This window comes from Protobothrops mucrosquamatus, unplaced genomic scaffold (assembly GCF_001527695.2).
Source record: "Protobothrops mucrosquamatus isolate PMUCROS unplaced genomic scaffold, P.Mucros_1.0 scaffold665, whole genome shotgun sequence".
Lineage (NCBI taxonomy): Eukaryota > Metazoa > Chordata > Lepidosauria > Squamata > Viperidae > Protobothrops > Protobothrops mucrosquamatus.
The window spans coordinates 343,707-368,052 of NW_015386953.1; the positions used below are offsets into that span (position 1 = coordinate 343,707).

General features: G+C 35.8%; 1 protein-coding gene across 1 annotated transcript in view; it reads right to left on the minus strand.

Annotated features, from left to right (window-relative positions):
• Positions 1–24,346, minus strand: part of KCNK2 (potassium two pore domain channel subfamily K member 2) — a 74,372-nt gene that overhangs the window by 18,247 nt on the left and 31,779 nt on the right. The window contains exons 3-4 of the mRNA XM_015818023.1: positions 10,790–10,950; positions 7,589–7,775 (exon numbers count right to left, since the gene is read on the minus strand). Coding sequence (XP_015673509.1) covers positions 7,589–7,775; positions 10,790–10,950 — 348 coding nt within the window. The remainder of the gene's footprint in view (positions 1–7,588; positions 7,776–10,789; positions 10,951–24,346) is intronic.

Genomic DNA, 24,346 nt, shown 5'->3' on the forward strand with positions numbered 1-24,346 from the left:
ATCTAGTCCAACCTCCTGCTCAGGCAGGAAACCCTATACCATTTCAGACAAATGGCTGTCCAGTCTGTTCTTAAAAACTTCCAGGGTTGGAGCATTCACTGCTTCTGGAGGCAGGTTGTTCCACTGATTAATTGTTCTAACTGTCAGAAAATTTCTCCTTAGTTCTAGGTTGCTTCTCTCCTTGATTAGTTTCCATCCATTGCTTCTTGTCCTGCCTTCAAGTGCTTTGGAGAATAGCTTAACTCCCTCTTCTATGTGGCAGCCCCTGAGATATTGGAACACTGCTATCATGTCACCCCTCGTCCTTCTCTTCATTAGACTAGACTAGACTTAATATTGCTTTCATTGGTTTTAATGCCCACATTTCTTGGGAGAAAGTATAAGGAAAATTAAAGGTCATAACAATTAACTAAGAGCATGTGAATACTGCAGTTAGGGAAGAATGCAATGGATAGTTTTCCTATATAAATATTAGTAAATTGAACAAGTGAATAAAACTCCATGAATCATCAAATCATCAATGGACAGAGGTACAATAGCAAAAAAAATGATGTAAAGATGGTATCATCATCATTTTATGATTTATGAATTGGGGATTAAAAGAGTTACGGAGGAAGGGAAAAGTGAAAGACGGAAATTACTCAATAGAAAGAAGGTTGGAAGACATTTCTGTGTTTTCTTTCCTTTTTTTCTCTTATTTTTAATCTTTTTTTCTAATTTTTCTTTTATGTTTAATCTTTTACTATATTGAAAACTCTAATAAAATATTCAATAATAATAATAAAATTATTGAAGAATTGAGACTCTTGAAAGAGTGCAGAGAAGAGCAACAAAGATGATTAGGGGCCTGGAGGTAAAACTTATGATTGGTTGTAGGAAATGGGTATAGTCTAGTTTAATGAAGAGAAGGACTAGGGGTGACATGATAGCAGTGTTCCAATATTTGAGGGGCTGCCACAAAGAAGAGGGGGTCAAGCTATTTTCTAATTTTCTAAAGCACCAGAAGGCAAGACAACAATGGATGGAAATCAAGGTGAGAACTAACCCAGAAATAAGGAGAAATTTCCTAGCAGTGAGAACAGTTAACCAGTGGAACAATTTGTCTCCAGAAGTTGTAGGTGCTCTTTCACTGGAGGCTTTTAAGAAAAGACTGGACAGCTATTTGTCTGAAATGGTATAGGCTTTCCTGCTTGAGCAGGTTGACTAAAAGACTTCCAAGGTCCCTTCCAACTCTCTTATTCTGTTACCATCATCTTAATTCCTTGGATCAACGCTTCTCTATCTCCACAACTTTAAGAGGTGTGGATTTGAAGTTAAAGGCCATACATTTTAAAGTTGCTGAAGTTGAGAAACATTGCCTTGGATAAACAGAAAGCTATTTTGTATGCTGCTCAGAACACAGAAAAGAATTCAGAAACTACTTGTCCTTCCACAGCAGGGGAACCAGTTACCGTATATTCCAGCTATGATTAAGCTTTCTATCATATTTGGCAAAATATTTGGAACTTATCATAGGTATAAGCCTGCTGTCTACTGAGATGGTGGCTTACTGTGATAAATTATGCTAGAATTTCCTTAAATATAGTACAGTAGATAAGAATCCCATCTGCAATACAGACCACAACCTAAATAAGGTGAAGGTAAGGAAATAAAATATTTCAGGGCCTGCAAGCACACAAGGCTCCATGTACTGACTCTCTGTTGCTTAGACTAGTAGTCAACAATTCTGACCATGTGGAGTAGGACTATAATATCTGGCTGGTGAAATACATGGCATGATACAGCACAGTTTTTTGGGAGGCAGGCGATGGAATATGAGGTTGTGTGGAAGGGAGCACTTTGAGGTGATACCCTTGGGAACTCAGGCCTGCTGCTGGAAGAAAGGGTTGTGTGGCCACCCCTTTTTCATGGTTGTCCCAAATTACCCAGTTAACTTCCAGTTTTCAACAAAAATGCCTGCTAGCATTTTTGCTAATAGGCTTTCTTAATGACCACATCAGAAAAAGGTCATAAGATTGAATCCGTCACATGATGATCCACTTTGCAATCATCACGACTGACAACCATAATGGATAGGTTCCACTAAGGACATAAGATGAGGGCTCCCTGTATTTTTGGCATTTCATGGTAACATGAGGTAAAAGCTCTCATGCATGTTTAATAGTACTTTCAATTACAAGTTAAGCAATTTGATTCATTCCAGTGAATTAGTGAAATTGCTAAAATCTTCCTCTTAATATTCCAGGCCATTGCTCCAGTCCTCAGGCAGTGGGCAATCCTATCATCAGCACCAACATATTAAACCTAAGAAGCAGTCTACTGACACTAATTTTGGATGTATTTAAATCTGGCGGGGCATAAATGCTGCAACAAATAAATAAATAAGGCAGAAGCATTATAAACAGAATGCATCAGACTTTCAAATAAAATCTTGGAAATGCAAACAAAACATTTAGTCTGCTATCAATAGTAGCCAAAACCTGCTTGGCAACCTGATCCTATGTTTTAGAGGTGATTGTACTATTTTCCAGCAAAGGCACCAGATTCAAAGATCAGTTAAACTAAACACTGATTTCCACTTCACACTTCTGTTTATCTAGGGAACAATCAGAGACTGAAAATCAGAAAGATATGATAGAGATACTGTAGATAAAACTTTTTATTTGAGTTCATTCTGATTCCTATTTTCTTGTACTTTCTGTCATCTGCCATAAATTGTTAGGGGGCGGGGGGGGAGTGGAAGTAAGCAATTGGCAGGTAGAGGGTAGAGATGAGCCAGAGGGGAAGAGGTGACAGGGTTGACAGAAAGCAGAGGTGTGAGAACCAGCTTGTTCCAGTCTTCCAGGCCGTGGAGCCTGGCAAAGGAATGTGAACTGCACCATCCGAGCGGTTCCCAAAACACCCATATGGCACACCATTGGATGAAGACAAACCGGTCAAGGAAGGAGGGCTGAGGAGAAGGGGAAAATCTGTAACTCTTTGCGAGGGAACATTAGTTCTAGCCTGCTTCTGCTGCAACCACTAATCCTTAGTAAAAGAGCCTATCACATCAATGAAATGGAGCCGAGGGACTTCCTTTCCTAAGGACCTAGTTGAGGCCAGCCTGACACTTTCTCCCTTTATCCATGCATTGAATGTAATTTTTTTTACTATAAACATAGTAAAATGATATACATTTTTCATGCTACCTTGCAAAATATGGGAAAGTATACTCCAGTTTGGGAAGTGCAAATTGGACAGTTCTTCTAAACACTCCAAGTATATTATACTTTTACAGCAAATATAGGTAATATCAAGTCCAATAAGCTAGGCCAGACTAAGAAACCAATGCCATATAAGTAGGTAAGGACTACGTTTAGTGTAACAGATACAGTAATAGACTCTTGCAAGTCATAATGCGATTCCCTCTCTCTGTGTGTGTCTTTGTCTTTGTGTGAACCCTGGAGAGTCTCTTGTCTGAGACATTTTCACAAGGTATTTTCCTTCCTCAGGCTCAAGTCCTGCTTATCTGACCTTCTGTCTTGTTAGTGGCTGTTTCTCCTGTCCTTCAAGGCAATTCCCTTTGCCCTTTACAGATAAACCCTTAGGTTTATACAACAATGTATAAATTCTTCTAACACTTATTTCTATTAAGGATTCTCCAAATGACCCTCAAAGGTCTTTCAGATATTTAATATTTTTTTTTACAAAACATCTAATAGTAGATGAAATCATTGTTGAAAGTTATCCAAATTCTTTTTATTTGCCTTAAATTAAAAGCTGACACACAAAATAGAAATAGAAACAATGTTAACATCCCAAATAAGTAATGTAATTGATTTGCAAGGAACAATTTAAAACTTTGATCATATTTTTTTAATGTAAATGTCTCTACTTTACAAATGTTTGAACCCGATTGTACTCATGCATAACTCATTTTTCATCCAAAGTCTCTGTCCTACAGAAGCTCCAATTTGTATAATTGTATTTGATACTTTCATTTCCATTATTTGCAGAATAATATTTCAAAATGGTTCATGTTTTGCTAAATTGATTAAAATAAAACACAGCTACAAATTTATGGGATGAACACGGCCTTGGTTAACTTGGATTGTAATCTAAATTAGAAATTGGACCAAATTAATGGTCTCTCTCTCTCTCTCTCTCTCTCTCTCTCTCTCTCTCTCTCTCTCTCTCTCTCTCTCTCTCTCTCTCTCTCTCTCTCTCTCTCTCTCTCTGTGTGTGTGTGTGTGTGTGTGTGTGTGTGTGTGTGTGTACCTGGCCTGTAGAAGGGAAGGTTACAAGTTGCTCAGGTAAGACTCTCTCACCTAGTAGCAGCTTACCAACCCAAAAACATTTCCATTTACCAGTACAAGTGCACACCCTTCCCCACCTGCCAGCAGCCACACCTGGACCCAAAATCATTTGTGCATGCTACTTACCAGCCTGCCTGATTGTGAGCTGCCTAGGATTTGCCAGCTTCCCCAATGACTTTGGTTGTAGGAAGGAAGTTGTGAGGTCCTCACTTAATGATCCCAATTCTCATTTAATAAGAGCAACAGGGATTGCCATGATGGCCATAGCTAAGCAATGTGACATCGTGCTTTGTGACCACATAGCTTAATATAGAAATTCTTGTCCCAATTACCTTCATTTAGTGAGGACTTCCTTTAAAAAAGTGCCATGACACAGTAAATCTGCTCACATGGAAAGAGTCTTGTCCTACTAAATGAGTGAATGCTCCAACACTGGAAGTTTTTAAAAAGAGACTGGACAGCCATTTGTCCAAAATGGTATAGGGTTTCCTGCCTGAGCAGGGGGTTGGACTAGATGACCTTCAAGGTCCCTTCCAACTTTACTATTATTATTATTATTAATAATAATAATAATATAGAGCAGAAGGCAACTTCTTGTTAACTCCCACTTTGTATACCTTGACTTGATGCAGGAAACCAAAGTTTTCTTGGTGACACCAAACCTTTAGTCAGTGGTTTATTTCTAGAATTTCTTTCCCTCAATGGGGATTGGCCTTTCATTGGGAGTACTAATGAGAACACTACTTGTGCTCATAGCTCCTTAACTTTATTGCCTAGTTGCTTATAATTTCTCAATATTGTACTCAGGTTCTTTGTTGTGTCATCCGTCCCAATGTGAAGGAGGAGGAAAGGGTAGTAATCTGTGGGCCTAACTCTGATTTTAAACCTAGACTGGCTGATGAATCTGCAACAAGCTCAAACCCTTAGACTCCACCCGACTGTTCTTCTGCACGCTGCTTTGATTTGGAACTATTGTAAGTCAAACTTGATGAACTTGGGGGGGAAATCTGTCTCTGAACTGGGAGTGCATGTGTTTGCAAGTCTTTTTGGTAAAGCGAATAAAACCACCCCTTCTTTGAATTGGCCTAGAACAAAATTATTTTAGGTTTCTTTCTTCCATGAAAAGACATTATATTTACACCAGCAATTCAAGTTATAATTTATTTTTCTCTCTCATACACTAAAAATTACAGTATAGTAAATCTGAGATTTCTCATTCTAATGTACCTAAAATTTTGCGGTTGTTTTTAATTACACAGAAGACTGAAGCTTAAACGTTTTCTATTTTCTCCCATTCTCTTTTTAAAACACTTAGGAATTTGAAATACAGTATTGGAGGTTATGATTTTGATTTCAGTGGTGTTGTCTAGGTAGTTCTGTCTAGTTCATGATAACTGATCTTTTCTAAGATAAAGCATTTCTTCCCTTAGCCTGGATGAGCAACAGGAAGCAACCTGTTAGTTGATTTAGAAGGGTGAAGGGACAACAGCAAAGACTCCTGTCAATACCTTAGAAGTTAAGCATATGATAGGGTGTTTGCCCTGCCTGGAGACATGAGCAAGAGACGGAGCAACTTCCCTTGCTGTGAGAAACCATCTCTAAGCACGTTGGGCTCCAAATCCCACCTTCTGCCATTTGGGTTGTCCTACTTCCTTCTCTACTTGGGAACTGGTTCTTCTTGAATCCTTCCTCTTTTCCTCGTTTCCTCCCTCCCTCCCATCCATCCATCCATCTATCCATCCATCCATCCATCCATCCTTCCTTCTATTTCAAAAGATGGCAAGGTACATCAAAAAGAAGAAAAAACAATTAATTGCACAGATGCACAGAAGCTATACTAATCACTGTGCTTTTCTTTAAATTAATGAAAACTATAAAAACAGTCAGAGCTGCAGGGACAAATTATTATATTAATGTATAATGGTAGAGACTACTAATGTACTTGGTGCTCCAGTTTCAGTTAAGTGGCCTTTGGTACATAATGTTTTTACTATAAACATAACCAGGAAATGTATAAAAACAAGACAAAAATAATGTTCTTGCTCTGAAAAAGACATCAGTTTTAAAGCATGTGGTACTAGGTTCATTTTCCCATAATCATATTAATGCATGAGAGGCACTGACATTTTCAAAATAGGTATAAAACCCAGTGTATATCTGATACCTTTATACATAGGAAAAAGTAACATTCAGACTAGAAAAAAATATGTTACTGAAACCATTTTCATCTTACAAACTAAATATGTTTTATATTCAAATATAAATATAAAATATAACAGCACACCATATCCAGACATACAAATACTGGCTTTTATGATCTATCCCATATGTATTAATAACAAGGCATGAGTATGAGCCCAATTCTCAAGCTTATATTCTTTCTCTGCCTTCTGTAAGCAGCTCATATGGCAACAACATTCTCTTATGCAAATTGATTGATTATGTGTCATCTTGTATAATATGTAGTAACAACATGAAAATAAATCTGCATAAATAAGAGAATTGCTGGAGGTAAGAATTGTCAATTGAACACAGACAGGTAGGAAAACTGAAGAAGCAATGTAGATAGATCCATTCATCTATGCATAGTATGGATCTATCTATGCACAGTGTTATTTACAAGATTATTACACTACCATGTAGATGTGATACCCTCTTATAAACCACAAATTATATAGAGATCCTAATTTTTTCTAACTTGAATATTTAACAGAATCTTAGTTTATCTTAGTTTCCAGAGAGGAGCTGCAAAAGAGTGCCCACAAACATGAAATTCCCAGATAACAGCTGCATATTGAATGAGAAAACTATTGTGAAATTTCCATGAGAGCACTGAAAACTCATAAGATTTAGGGACTTTTCAAGATATTGTCCATTTTTAAAGCTTGGATATTGACCTGTAACATCCATCATTCAGGCAATCTCATATACAATAACACCTAAAAACATGATGGTACCTTATTTTACTGCTTTAAAGTTAATTCTTTAATTGAATTTAATTGAATGTTACTCTTTCTCATGGAAAATGTTTGGTAAACTTGAAGCAACTTTAAGATTTGGGACATAAATAGATCTTTGAATGTAGCAAATGTTGCACTCAAAAGGTCTCTACTTCAATTCTAACTGGGAGACCTAGAGAAAACACCAGTCTGGTACACTGGAAAAAAATACTGCTAGATCAATACCAGGCTTAGTGGAAGTGTCCCATGCAACAATATACACTGAGAAGGCATTTATGTACATAATAAAGGTATATGGTTTATTTTTCCATACAGAACTTGGTAAAATATTACCTGCAACGTAATCACCAAATCCAATTGTTGTTAAGGTGATAACTACAAAATAAATTGCATCTAATGTATTCCAGCCTTCTATGTGCTTGAAAATGACTGCCGGAAGAGCAACAAATAGAACGCAGCCAAACAGTATGAATATTATTGTTGATATTATGCGGATCTTTGTCTGACTCACATTCCATTTCTGTGGTAAGAAGAAAGAATAAACAAGGGGATGGAAGAAGAAAGAGAAAGGGGGGGAAGAATCCATTATTAGTAAAGTAATATTATTTCATGTATGTATATATAGGTATGCATTTATAAAATGGGTAAATATTTTAACTGAAACCTGGGTGACACCATCTGCAAATGTTTTAAATCAAAATAGACGGCTAAACAGTTCTAATAGTATGATCAAAGGGTGACAGAATAGATTGAAGCCATTGCAAAATCACAAGTTAAAAAAAAGTTTTTTCAACATTTTTCTGTAAAGTATTTATAGCAGATATGCAGTGGCTCTATAGGAATATTTTATCACTATCAAACCCACCAAGCATACATGGAATTGTTTATGGTGAAAACAAAATAAATGGGTAAGTCTTCATACAAGCATTGAACATGAACTTTGTCTGCTCCCATGGATAATTATCTAGGAGAATGTAATTGCTATCAATGGGATTCAGTGCCAAGTAACTGTCCATAAAATTATAACCATGTGCAGTGAATAAATAGGAGCAGAGGGAAGCTAAATTTCAAATTTATTCTCATTCTCTATCATGTATAGAAACTTCAAGATTCATCATGTCAACAAACTTCTGCAAATAGGCAGAAAAGGGAAAGGAAAAAAAACAGTGGATAGGTGATGTAAATAATATTTAAATGAATATTTATTTGAATGCATTTCACTATAAATCATTTATACCAAGAATAATCTACCTTTCTTCAATAGTTCCACCTGCAATAGGTAAGAAAAGCTATTCACAGCATGAAGCTAACCTACCACAGTTTTAATTATCAAATTTTATATGCAGTTATCCAAGAACGGAAGGATTCTCCCAATAAAAAGTATAAAATTTTCTTAAGAAAAAAATGTTCTGATAACAAAAATACAAAATTGTATGTCATACAAAATGTTCATACTTTTTTCATGATGGCAAGAGTTGCATTGGTTACATAAAATACTCTAATCTGATTTCAATACATTTTGTATTCAAGTAATTTATTTCCACTGATAATTGTGCTGAATATCAGTCACAGAATGTTCTTCATTGTAACATAGAACTTAGAATCACAAGGCTGGAAGGGACCTCAGAGGTCTTCTAGTCCAATCTCCTACTCAGAGCAAGAGACCTTATGCCATCCCAGTCAAATCGCTGTCCAGTCTGTTTTTGAAAATCTCCCATGCTGGAGCATCCACAACTCCAGGAGGCAAGTTATTCCATTAATTAATTGTTCTCCCTGTCAGAAAAATTCTCCTTATTTCTAGGTTGCATCTCTAGTAAGCTTCTACCCATTACTTGTTTTATTGAACTGTTGATAGTTTATTTAGGAAGATGTTATACATTTGAAACAGGATATTAAATACAGGTCAAAAAGCTGAAAGGGTTTCTGCTTCTATGGGAAGACCTGGAAAAGAGTGTACCTGTAAAATTACAAAAACAGGACACTCTTTCAAATACAGCAAACATTTACCAAAAGATATTTTGAGGGAAATCCCATCAACTCTCTACCTGATTAAGAGAATCACATTGTGCCCACAGCACAAAATTCTGTCTCATAGACTTAAGCTACCTTCATAGACATACTCTTTAGGATCTCTTAATAGTATTATAATTGGAGTAGGACCAATAACAACAGCAATAGCACTTAGACTTATACACCACTCCATAGTGCTTTACAGTACTCTCTGAGCAGTTTACAATATAAGCATTATTTGCACATTGCCCCCAACAATCTGGATCCTCATTTTACCAACCTCAGAAGAACGAAAGGCTGAGTCAACCTTGAGTCGGTCAGGATTGAACTCCTGGCAATGGGCAGAGTTAATCTGCAATATTCCTTTCTAACCGCTATGGCACCACAGCTCATACAACCAACTGGTGTACATGATCTCTATCATCATATGTTTGCTCTAGGAAAATCTCTGTATCTCTCAAATGGACGTAAGTCATGTGGAAGCTCAGTAACTATCACTGATTTGTATTTTGCCTGAAGAGAACGTGGAAACTATACAGGTAGTTCTCGACTTATAACCACAATTGAGCCCAAAATTTCCATTGCTAAGCAAGACAGTTTTTAAATGAGTTTTGTCCAAGTTGCCACAGTTGTTAAGTGAATAATTGCAGGTTTTTAAGTTAGTAACATGGTTGTTAAGTGAATTTGGGTTCCTCATTGACTTTGCTTGTCAGAAGGTCGCAAAAAGTGATCACATAACCCCGGGATACTGCAACCATCATAAATACATGTCAGTTGTCAAGCTCGCTTTCAGTGTGGCTTGCCTCCTGGAATATAGACTCCTGGACGTCAGCCATATATTTACTATGCTCTTGGCACAATATAGAAATATTTTCCAATTGCTTTTTCAAGATGTTTTCAGATTTTTCCATCTAGCCTAGAGCCCAGGTTATTCTCTGAATGTCTCCCATACACAAGCTAACCAAACTGGAATGTCTTAGGTCAAACTAGATGTTTAGACAAATGAATATAATTTAGGGCCCTCAATTTATTTGCTTGGTTTGAAGAGTAGTTGGGAAGCTCTGTTAAATTCAAGACCGGTGAAAATATTAGCCCTCTGTTTTTTTTCTTTTGATCTAAATCACATCCCTCTACCCCCACTATTATCATTTCTACAGACATGCACATATAAGCCATGTTGGCTTAAATGTCTATTTGGACACATGGACACACAACTCCTGATGCTAAATAAGAGGGCATTTAGAGGTGAAAGGCTGTTAGTGAACAATTAAATGCTTCTTCTCTTTTTCCATCAATGTTTTTAGTATTAAAGTGGACAAGGACAAAGATGAATAAGAAAGAGAACATGTGTTTTCATGCAACACTGAATGTATTTTAAAATTAAAAATAATACAATATACACAGTTTACTTTATGCCAGACTTTTAACCACGAATACATGACCAAAATCAAATATCTGTAATAAAATATTTTCAAAATTACAGAACTAAATCATATTTCAGAACAATGTATGTAGCATACTCACAACAAATGTGTCTTCTACTTTGGCAATCCCTTTCCCAAATATGGTCCCTAGTTGATCTCCAACTCCAGCCAACAGAAAACCAAAGAGAGGGATTCCCAGTAAGGCATAGATGATACAGAATATTTTTCCACCTTCTGTACGTGGTGAGATGTTCCCAAATCCTAAATTACAAACAACTTGAGCTGTTGATAAATCAGTTAAAGGCATTAAATTACACATCTAATTAGTACTGCAGATAAGGACACTTTTTAAATATTCCATAGGAATATACGATCCCATTAATTAACAGACTAATACAGAGATTCTACACTAATTGGATTGCTAAATTCATCTCAAATTGAACTGCATTGGGGATTCTTCAAAGAATCGGACTTTTTAAAGCAAGTGAAACAAATAGTGGAAAGACTCCATTACTCTCTTCAAAATGCAATATCTATACAGATTAATTCAGAAATATATTCAATTCATTTCAGAGGTAAAATTTTCTTATAAGTAATTTTCAGTAATATACTGAAAACTCAGAGAGAGTTACTAAATAATGTACGGATTGGTAGCTACTGTATAAAATAAGTTTCTGGTACCACCTACCACACTATTTCAAATTCTCTTTTTCCAGTGACCACTCAGCCTGACTATAAGATTTACAACTTTAATTGCATATAACAATAGCACTTAGACTTATATACTGCTTCACAGTGCTTTACAGCCCTCTCTAAGCGGTTTACAGAGTCAGCATATTGCCCCCAACAATCTGGGTCGTCATTTTACCGACCTCGGAGGATGGAAGGCTGAGTCAACCTTGCGCTGGTGAGCACCGAACCTCTGGCAGTTAGCAGAATTAGTCTGCAATACTGCATTCTAACCATTGCACCACTCCGGCTCTTCATATAGACTGGATGATCACCTTCCAATCTTATATTCTATTTTCCTCCCCAAAATTGTTGTACAAATGACTGCATATCTCTTTTCTATAAATGATATGACTTAAGACTCAAGCAAGATATCAAGGTCAGTAATGTAACTTTTCATATATTCCTGCCACCCTCCAAGCTTCCAAGCTTACTGAACTCTTAAAGCATTTTAATTTTAAAAAGAACATACAGCTAGCATGTTGCAAAGGCCTGTCTTAGACATAACCTGTATTTCCAACAATACTTCTCACCTCCAGATAGATTTCAGAGGCATACTTAGAAAATAAATTATTGGAACTTCCAGTCCAATGGTTTAGATGCCTTCTGGATCTAGGTCTTTATGTGGCCACATCACAATATATCCTCAAACCACAAATATCCCCCCTGCCCCCCCTAAAATTTAGGGAATCACAGAGCTTTTGGATCAAAATTATCATATATGCTCTTAGTATCGTGCTTACATCCATCTCCATTGTAACTTTTTAAATTGAAAACAGCAATAATCTATAATCTATTTCTTTTCGTTTATCTTCAGTTGCTATATTGATCAAATCGGTTAAACTGGTACTTTGCCTTCACTATATAATCATATAGAGTGTTACTGAGGTTGTTATCTGGTACTGTTATTTTGCTTTCTTTAACTTTTGTAAATGATTTTGTTTCTTTCATTTTGCAAACATGGTTTTATGATTTGAACTTCATTTAGTACCTATCCAGCATTTGCTGACTGAGCAGTTAGTCTACTCAGTCAGCAAATGCTGGATAAGTGCTAACTGAAGTTCAAATCCATTTTGCCTACACAGTATATACAGTAGTCTGTTTAATTTGGTGTGGTCCATCTCATAAAATCTAAAATTCTTTTAGATTGTTATTTATTGTAAAAATTGGATATTTTTTTTACAGAAGTGTATTAGTTTGTCTCCTGGTTCAACGCATAAACCAAGTCCAAATTTTTAGATTATTGTAGATGCTATTTTATTACCATACTTGGCATTCTTATCTCCTATAATTGACATGTCTTTCTTTGTTTTTGTGTTGATACAGTGCCACAACTTTCCATGAAACTGTTCAACTTCCACCTCGCCTTCATCTGAGATTGAAGCATAAACCAATTTGTAGACTGGCTTCACCTGAGCTTGAATTTTCTATCATTTTTAGTTGTATCCAAGTACCAAGTTTATTTTTTTTATTAACAATGATGGCTCTTCCATTTCTTCTATAATGTTCTTGTCCATAATATATCTGATGCTTCTCCAACGTGAAGCAACCATTTCATCTATTTCAGTTCACTACTTCTGTTCTGACATTAGGTTTATCTTGGTTCCTGATTCTGATATTCCTTGTACCAATGGTATGTTTATTTTGGCAACAATGAACTTTCTTTTTGCCTCTGGCCAGAGTATTTCACTCAACACCTTCTGATCTTGGGAGCATATCTTCTACTATCATGCTGACATTGTTCTGGTTATGAATGTCCATTCGCTTTTCTTGGCAGAATACTGAATTGGGTTTTCATTTCTTTATTTAGTGGATCCTATTTACTCTGGTTCCTTCTCTACTATCTGCTAGGATGGGTGGCCCTGCTGGAAATGTACTTTGCTGATGGCATAACTCCTTGATTACCACAAAGTAACAGTCTACAAAGGAGTGCCTATTTGCACCTGAATAAGCCATTGCCTATTTACGATACAGGGCTTTAAATGGGATATTCATTGCCCTCTGATTTCATTAATAAGTTAAAAACAGCAATAGGAAAATTGATAGAATAACAGTATGATACAACATTAAAATAAACTAAAGGTTGGCAGTGGAATTGTTATCTAGAGAAGTGTTGGATTTTCCTTCAGGCTAGACAGCAGAGCAACCTACTATGCAGCTTGCATAGTAACATTGTTATAGGTACAGTCCTAGGAGCTCCCTACTTGGCTCACTTGGGAGAACTTACCATATCTAAAATTCCCTGTGATTACATACAACTGCCAAATGTATTATAAATCACCTGATTATATTATTTCAACTATTCATGTCTTCTGAATGATAAGCATTTATTTTAGTCATCCAACATCTCCAGATAATATTTCTTATCAAAGAGCCACTCAGAAATATTTCCCCATTCTTATTAATCTCTTGCTATACCTTTGTGATTGGTTAACTGCTTCTCAGTATATCCAGTACAGAATTTTAGGAAACCTTAGAGTTGTCCTAAGTATTTCTTGACATAGGCAGGGACTATTTAATGACTTTATTAGGACTCTCATATGTGGCCTGCAGAAATGATCACTAGATGAATATAAAAAGGCATATAAAACTATCTCTTTGCTGATTTCTGCTGGTCTTTGAGATTTTTGCAAAGTCTGATAATTCTACACTTTATCAAAGACTACTTGCATTAGAGTATTTTGGCAGTGGCATTCGTTGTGTGTCTGTCAAAAAAAAGAGGTAGGTGGCAGAAGCAGCATTCCAATATTAAGTCTCCCCCTCCTCCGTTGGTATATGTGATGTCAATTTGCAGTGTAACATGTTCTTTGCAATTAAATTTGCTTGTTAATTATAACTGTTAATCATTAAAACAGAGCTGGAGTTAAGGACTTCTATTCAATAAAGTAGGAAAAAATGAGATTTCAATATAAGAGCTATTGTAATCCAAAGGCCACACAATTTCAGCACCAAAGCTTATTAAAGAGGAGTAGAATGACATTTCTAAAAGAAAATGGGTAACTGGTTATTTGTGAGAAGTTCTCCTAACTCAGTTTTAGGAATAGCAAAATGTTTGTGCTGTATTCCTGTAAATCCCAGGAGAATGAAATAAATGGTTATACATTTAAAACACAGCTGTCCTTCAGACAATGCAAAACAAATCACAATTTTTTAAAAAACATATTGTATCTAATATTTAACTTTATATTAATTTATGCTCCAATAAAATTTTTTAAAACCTAGATATTTTGACTCTACAATGTCATGATTTGTCAGGACACCTCTAAGATTTTCTTCTTTACTTCCATCATAACCTATTTTAATTAATCCAGATACAGAAAAATATAATATATAGAATTTACATTTCCTAAATATAGCAATCTACTGGCCATATGATCACATTTAAAGGATATGGACGGCAGCATATGATAAGCAGAAATACTGTATTTGGTTGTCAGAAACAAACTGCTCTGTTACCAAAATCTTATTCTTTTTATATACTGACAATACAACTGAATTTTGTCTGGTTATAAGAACACATCTTTGTTCAAAGGTCAAGGACAATTTTTTCATTAAGGAAACAGGGCCTTACTACTTCCTGTAAATCATTAAAGCACAGGAAAATTAGAGAAAGAGCAACAGTAATGGAAGACAGTAATAGTAAATTTTAATGACTTCTAAATGGCATCAATGTGTAAAGCAGAAGAGGGCAAGAAAATAAAGGTTATATGGCATGATGCCATCAATCCTTAAAAGTTTAGTTATGAACGTCGCATTTTAATTACTCTGTTAAAGTAGAAAATAGTTGAAATCTGTCACTTTAATGCTTTTTATTTTACATTATGAAAGCTGAAACCATTCTCACATCAAATCAATTTTGCAATATCATCGCAATTATCAATGCAATCAAATTCAAAAAATATGTTTACCCACACATAATAAAAGAGGAAACACAGCAGAAAATAGATCTGTGAAGAACTTTGGATTCAAAGGCAAAAAGAGTGCGTGGGGAAATGTAAGTATATCCTAGAGTAGCTCTTGTACTTTTTAAGAGCAGCTTTGTCCTGCCACTCAATCCCTGAAAAAGTTGTGGATCAAATCATCCATAGCAGGTGGGAAGAAAAATGAAATGCAAGAAAATGTGATCACTGTTTCTCTATATAGGGCTTGTTCTTGAATCATAGCAGTTGTTGCATTTGCTCATCTATTGCTGATCTATAGTTTCTGCATTTCTTGTGGATCTGTGTTTCTCAACCTCAGCAAGTTTAAGATGGCTGGACTTCAACTCCCAGAATTCCCCAACCAGCATGCTGAGTGGGGAATGCTGAGACTTGAAATCCATACATTTAAAACTTGCTGCAGTTGAGAAAATACTGGTTTAAATGGTTCATTCCTGTCTATATAATGAAGCCTGACACTTATTTGAAAATTGTTTGCTCAAGTATTTACTTTTTACTTGTTTCTTTTCAGGCTGATGTGGAAATCAAATGTTCTTAAGTATTTACTGGTGTCATTGTGATCATGAATATTATCCATACAAGCTACTGTAGTTATATGACAATTCACAATTTATCTTCACGTGAACCATATTTTGTCACTCATAAATTGGATAAGCCACTCAAGGATGTGACTCACATCCCAAAGTGGCTAACATCCCAGAGTAGAAAAACTTGCCAGAAAATGGTATCATTGATATTCTCAATGGCCAGGACCATGGTTCAAAGAAGAATCAAGTATTTGAGATTGAGGGGTGAGGAACAATACATTGAAGGTCCTCCCATGCTGTTTTCTCATGACTTCCCCAGAGCCCCATCCCCTTTTTGAGCTCTCTTGTTTAAATAGCTGGCATACAGCAAATTTTCTAAGATTATTCAAGTGCAATTAAACTGTCCCTAGTGGAGTGACAATACTTTTGGTATACCACAGGAAGTGAGAACTATTTATTTTTGTTCTATCTCTATGTCTTGAAGACTCTAGAGTAGTGTATGCAGAATCCAAACTGCAGAAAATTAGAATATATGAGAATTAAACTTTTATAATTTTGCAAAATTCTTCTCTTGGAGGCTCACACCAGCTAAGCTGGAAAATTTGAGTAAAAATACCTATGCCAGTTTATCTCAAATACATCTTCACTAGGTGGAATGGAATTTACTTTTAGAAAGAGTCTGCTGCTGAAAACAAATTCCACAGAGGTGTGCACAAGCCACCCTTAAGCTCTTTGGGAAAGTAGCAGGATAATAAATAAATTAATAATCAAACATCAAAAACTATCATCATTTTTTAAAAGACAGGTCTAGAGGTGCCTTGTTCTATTCATAATTCCTAATGCAAGTTTCCAGTCATGCTTAACCAGATTTCAAAATACCAATATAATCTCTATGGATGAAGGACCCTACACTGTAGGACAGGGGTGTCAAACTGACAGCCCACGAGCTGGATTTGTCACTGCAAGCCACGCCCACCCCGGCTCCACAAAGGCAAAAAAGTCACAATATGTCATGTGACGTGATCGAGTTTGACACCTGTGCTGTAGGAAAATGCTACTGTATCATTGGGATTTATCTATCAGAAATTTATGCACTGAATTTTCCAATACACTTTAGAATAGTTCTGTCAATTAAAGAATAGCAGTAGATACCAGAATAATATTAACAAATTAACATAAATTGAATAATTTGAAAGACCAATTATTCTGAACATTTTTGAAGCAAATAAAATAAAACTATCATATTGAAAAGAGAACAGCAGTAAATTTTAACAGTGATGCAAATCAGAGAGATATTCTCCAAAACAATCCCATCTCTTAGATACCACTAGCACAACAGCATATGGTTGAACTACAAATAGCTGTATAAAATAAGAGTGACAAGAATATGAGCTTCAGGGGGGCATGTTTCCTTCATTACACATCCTAAGTATCTATTATATGAAGTTAAGTGACCTGATGACATTGCATTTACTTCAAACAAAATGACAGTGGTATAATAATTTTCTAGTGCTAAAAAGAGATTGCTGCTAAAAGGGGGAAAAAACCTGGCCCTTGTTAGAGAAGAAGAAAATTTATGCTTCTCAGAAAGGTAATACAAATGTTCTTCATTAAAGAAAACAATGAAGAGAGATTATCATTTGTGCATGAAGTCTATCTAGACTTTCACTTAATTCAGAAAAAACCCTATCACACTATCTGACGGTTACAAGATTTGATGACACTTTATCCAATGCTTGCAGGAAAAACCTTAACCAATTTAAGCATACATACATATATGACTTCTGTTGTATATTTATTGGTCTTTGTTTTAATAATTTTAACTTGAAAATTCCATATGTCATTAATTCACCAATTTGTGTAATAATGAGTTTATATACATCACTGATTTGGTTGAAATAAGCAGTATTTTTATGCTGAACTCTGTGCATGCAACCTGTATGCTATATACTCTGTCAATTCCTTAACCCCTTAGCTATGTGACTTAAAGTATATTCTGTATCCAATAAATATTTGTGAGTTTCCTGCTATTTACTAATAATGATTCTTTACTCCTTTCCAGGCAGTCAGAACTGAAACGACTGCCAAAACAAGGTCCCTGAGAAATCAGAGGGTAGTATGAATCTATTCAAAATATCTCTATAGTTTGCAAAAGTACAAATATGTTTTTAAAAAAGCAATGCCCCAGTGATGAGTATGGTTTAGAAAAATAAAACAGAATACAGGAGTTGGATATATATCTTCTCAGAAAGGAAAGGCTAGCTAGAATACTGTCACAAGTCCCTTTTGTAGATAGTAATTAATAATTAGCACTTGTACTATTGGCTGCTTCATAATGAAATGAACCTGAAATAACACCCATGTGCCTTAATTACTACAATAAATAAACAGCACATCTTTAGTCTTTTCCTAGTAAATGATACAACACAAGATCCTTATGAGAAAAGGATAAAACAGGATATAAAGATGAGACAGAATTGTCAGTGTTTTATTAGTATCTAAATGCATGGTGTACAATGTCTATATTTCTGTATGGTTATAATAATGCAGCTGCTCCCTAAATAATGCAGCTATTTTGAGTTGCTTAAAGAGAGAAATATCTCTTCCACTCAACCTTTTCAGCATTAGTATATGGTCTTCATAATACTCATGTCTATAAGATTCAATTCCATTCTTATCAGTACCACCCTTTCTCCCTACCAGATCCAGCACCACTGAGTTCTTAGGAAGAAGATTGCCATCTAAAGTGCTGAGCAAGCTCACTACTCCCACAGCCAAATAACTTATTCATGTAAAGCACAAAAGTAGTCTATTTTTAAAGACTCCTTCAATTAAGGCAACGGTTTTGCAACCATTGGAACACTTAGAATGTACTTAAATTTGCACCTTTCAATAATTTGACAACAGTTCAAGACCTTGAAAATGTAGTGAAAAATTAATGATATGGGGCATAAGGTAAATGTAAATATTCTTCATGTTACCAGTCTTATCTGACCCAGCAAAACTGAAAGTTATTATTTTTCACTTCCCTTTTTCATTTACCTTCAATTTAAAAGCCTCGAATTCCAATTTTTGGAGTTATGAATTGGAGTAAATGAATTCGAGGGGCAGAGGAAGAAAATAATATTTTAAATTACGTTTTGCTAAATATTTTTTTCAGGGCATGAAAATATAACAAGGGATGTTCCAAAAATAATGTCTGAGTAAAAGTTCTAAACTTAATAGAAGCATTGATCCTGAACTTTCCATCAAATGCCAGTACAATTTCAGACAAGGCTTCAAAGAAATATTTTTATAAAGCTAAAATATTACTCCTCCTATTTCAATCAGAAATATTATGAGAAGTCCACTTGCATGGGTGAGAAATTTGGGGTGGACAGTCCTGACCATTTCCAACAGCCCTCTTTCCAGTCTGCTCACACCTGCTCCTGCCTACAAAGACAGTTGGGCATCTCATTTTATGCTGCTGGACAAGGAGAGATCTCTGCTCTACAGCTAGCATAGAAAGCAGCATATTGGCATAAGATGTGAGCACTTCAGCTGTCATTACTTGTTAAATGTTTTTATTATAAGCTGTTTTGTCAGCACCTTATAAAAGTCATATCACTGTGCCCTACTTACCACATCAGTTTGTCAGTTTTGGCTGCAGTTGTTAACTTAAAACTTACTGCTGGCTTCCTCTTTAATTTTGTGAAGGTTCAAATGATGACCATGTGACTGTGGGATGTTGAGACCATCGTAAATGCACACTGGCTGCCAAACTCCAAGTCATGTGAATATGGGATGCTGTGATGGCCACAACTTCAAGGAGTAGTTGTACGTTTCCTTGTTTTGTCATCATTTCAAAAGGTCACTGAACTAATGGTTAGTAAGCAAGGATTACCTGCACTGTGAGGGATATCCAGAAGATATTGTCACCCTCAAATCAGCTATTGATTTTGTTCATATCCTTTAGAATTAAATGCTTGCCTGAAAATCAATCTAAACCCCATCATTTGAGAAGGGAAATGGCTGATTCCTAGGTGCTATATTTAGAGCAATAAAGGTTTGGGAAAGTGCTTGTGTTAGCCTAATGGCCATTCATTTATTTTCAAGGCATGAAAACCTTGAACCCGTATTAAAACAGAAGGAGTAGGGGTGACATGATAGCACTGTTCCAATAACTCAGGGATTGCAACAAAGAAGAGGGAGTCAAGCTATTCTCCAAAGTACCTGAATGCAGGATAAGAAGCAATGGATGGAAACTAATGAAAGAGAGAAGCAACCTAGAACTAAGGAGAAATTTCCTGCCAATTAGAACAATTAATCAATGGAACAACCTGCCTCCAGAAGTTGTGAATGTTCCAACACTGGAAGTTTTCAAGAAGACACTGGACAACCATTTGTCTGAAATGGTATAGGGTTTCTTGACTGAGCAGGGAGTTGGACTAGAAGACCTCCAAGCCCCTTCCAAGTCTATTGTTGTTGTTGTTATTATTATTAAAATAGCTGAGAACTGAGTTGAGTTCCCAGTTGTGTTGACAAAACCAGCATGGAAGCATGATACTCCATTAAGTCAAGAAAGAGCAAAGTTAAAAATGTTGAGAACTGAGAAAATGAGTAAAGCCTCATGTAATATTAACCTTACTGCCTCAAAAGAGTTGATAGGCAGAAAGTTTAAAAAGATGATAAATTTCACTAGTCAGGTCTTTGTGTCAATGTCATAAAACCTATCACTGCAATCCCCAAACTTCTCTGCATTTTCCAAATAAAATTGTTAAAAGTGAAGTTGCAACATTGTATATTGACTGAAAAATCCCACAAACCCATATTGATTAAATAGCTAAGGTGCAGGCCTTGAAACCAGGAAACTGGCTGGGTAGCCTTGGGCCAAGCACTCTGTCAGCTCAACCCAGGGTTGTTGCTATGGGAAAATAGAAGGAAGAAGTTTTATGTATGTTCCCTGCCTTATAAAAAATAATAAAAATAGGAGATAGATAAAATGATAGACAGTCAGACAGGAGAGAGAGAGAGAGAGAGAGAGAGAGAGAGAGAGAGAGAGAGAGAGAGAGAGAGAGAGAGAGAGAGAGAGAGAGAGAGAGCCTTTGAAGTGTTTAAAAATCCCTGAAATGATGATGATGATGATGATGATGATGATGATGATGATGATGATAATAATAAAAGTTGGAAGGGACCTTGGAGGTCATCTAGTCCAAACCCCTGCTCAGGCAGGAAACCCTATACCATTTCAGACAAATGGATGTCCAATCTCTTCTTAAAGACTTCCAGTGTTGGAGCATTTACAGCTTCTGGAGGCAGTTTGTTCCACTGGTTAATTGTTCTAACTGTCAGGAAGTTTGTCCTTAGTTCTAGGTTCCTTCTCTCTTTGATTAGTTTCCATCCATTGCTTCTTGTCCTGCCTTCAGGTGCTTTGGAGAATAGCTTGACTCTTCTTTGTGGCAACCCCTTCTTTGTGGAACACTGCTATCATGTCCCCCCTGGTCCTTGTCTTCATTAAACTAGACATACCCAATTCCAGCAACTGTTCTTGTAAGTTTTAGCCTCCAGTCCCCTAATCATCTTTGTTGCTCTTCTCTGTACTCTTTCTAGAGTCTCAACATCTTTTTTACATCGTGGTGACCAAAACTAGATGCAGTATTCCAAGTGTGGCCTTACCAAGGCATTGTAAAGTGGTATTAACACTTCATGTTATCTTGATTCTATCCCTCTGTTAATGCAGCCTAGCACTGTGTTGGCTTTTTTGGCAGCTGCAGCACATTGCTGGCTCATAATTAAGTGATTGTCCACTAGGACTCCGAGATCCCTCTCACAGTTACAGCAAGGTACCTCTTAACTATATCTGTGCAGTACTTTGGAGTCAATTATTTTCCCCAAATGTAAGACTGCTTTGATGGTAACTGAATTACGTACAAAAACCTTTACAGAGTTCTAAAAATATTATTTGCAGATATGAAATAGTGCCATGCAGTCACTAGGGGTAGAAAATGACTGGATGGCACATAGTCAATCAATCAATCTGCTGTGAATATGTATAGTCAAGTTTTCCATTTTCATGTATTCACCAATTTATATGACAAGGTTTCTGTTTTCCAGTGTGATGCTAGATTTATTATTGTTACTATCAGCACACATCCCAGTAAATCGTGCTTTTTCATTTATTGTTTGGGATCATACCTAATAAAATATTTGCGGTCTTAATTTTTATTTTAGAATTTTCTGGAAGTTTTGCCATATTGTTTCCTAGTATTTTTGAATCGTTTTTCATAAAGCAAAATTTCAAGTTATATTAACCATAGCAGAGTCATTAAACAATTCCTTCTATGTATTTATTTCTTGAGTCCAGATGTATCACATCTTTCTTACTATAAGTGTCCTTGAAATAAAAGCATTTGAAAAAATTCCAAATGTTTAACAGATTTCCTATTATATGTTTTTCAGATTCTTCTTCTCTTTTGTTTCCTTGTACAATACATGGATATCTATGAACTCCATTGTCTAAGTCTGCTCCTTTTATACTTGATATGTAGCTATTAGAACTATGTGAGTTTCATATGACTCTTATAAGATCATTACAATCTTTTTTAAACAAATTTTTAAATATTAGTACAGTTGGTCATACAAGTCTGCCAGATGTTTAGAGTGGATCTGGCATTTTTATCCATTTATTGAATCTGTCCCACAGACCTGGGATAGATAGATATTGGAGTTTAAAGATATAATCACGGGATATAAGCTACACCAAATAAAGCTGCCTTTTGCAATTGACTAATGGTGATTTTGTCAATATTGGTGGTATTCCAATGGTGCTCCAGATGTTTTTGGATTGCACCCAAGGCACCTATTACTATTGTTATTATCTTTACTTTCTTTGGCCACATTCTTCTTCTATTTGCAAGTTTTTGCATTTTCTGATTTTCTCCAGTTCTTTCTCTTTTCTTTTGCTGTGTCCAGATACTACCACAGTCTGGGTGTTATGTGGCTTGTATTTGTCTGTTTGAATTATAAAGTCCCAGAGCACTTTGGTTTCTTCATTTTCTATTACTTTGTCTACTTTATGGTTCCACCAGTTCTTGCTTTTATGGAAATGGTATTTCTCACGGATATTCCAACGCACTATTGTTGCCGCTGTTTGTAATCAATGTTTGTGATCTTCTTGCAACAACTAACCACATCCTCTACTGTCGAGGTCTAATTGTATTGTTTTTTAAAGCTATTTATTATTCTTTTGAAATCCAGAGTTACTGAATATTAAATGAACCCTACGAACCCAAACTTTTTTGCAATCATGTTGTTTCTCTCACTGAGGTTTTTATGTCCCAGCTAATGTTAGATGCCACATATGTTGGATTTTATGTTCTCTTTGATAGAGCGATTTGAAAATAGAGGCACTCTGTTATTTCCTTAGCAGGAACAGATCATTCTGGTAATTCTTACATTGACAGCTGATATAATCTTCTGATAGTGTGGTCTAGTTACTTCAAAAACCTAGATTACTTCCTGAATGTGTTTGAGGGATTTCTCACATTATTTGTCGGTGATGCTATCAATGCCCTAGCAGATCTATGTGATGAAGAAATGACAGAGAAGTTGATACTAGTCCTTCTTGGCATAAAAAAAATTATGCTTATTAACTTATGAAATGTATCCTCACATTTCCTTGTGTATCCAAGTTATAGAATAAGAATTCCACAATGTAGAAAACAGCAACCAATAAGATAGAGGGTTGGAGCAGCTTCTCAAGAAATAAAGGAAACAATGTGTGTTTTTGGGGGGGATGGAGGGACCACTCAGAGCAAAGATAGGTAAGAGATAGAAAAAAACTAGTGGCAGAAAAAAGCATGAGTGGGATGAAAAATGTTAGATTTTCAACTCAGTTTTGCAACTCATCTATTGAAACAAAATGCTCAGAGATTAATGACTGATTGAAGTAAATACATCTTTACACAATTCATAGTTCATCTATGGAGTTTATGGACCACACATATGAATATTGAATACCAATTCAGTTGGTTTAAAAAAAAGAATCTCAAGCAATGTGTCATAAATATTGAATATTGGGGAATGACTGAGGAAAAGGGCTATTTTTCTAAAGTTTGCAAGCTCTCTAGCGCATCTGTTAAATATCCTGTGACAGAGTGTGCTGGACTAAATGAGCTGTAAACCTGATCCAGCAGGGGTCTTCTTATTCTGTTATGTAGAGGGAAAATAAAATATAAACCAAGGAACTAATGTAAATGTAATCTTAAAAAGCTACAAAGAGAGACAATTACATTAAACTTTAAATATAAAATAATCACTAAGGCTGTTCACAATAGCCATTGTTATTATATTTTATCCTCACTCAACAACCACTCATTCAGCAATTCCTTGAAATTATGATAAATTGTAGGACGCCCAGTCACACAACTGCAAATTAAGCGTTCAGTGCCAAGCTCCCAATTATACTGTTGTAGCATCCCATTT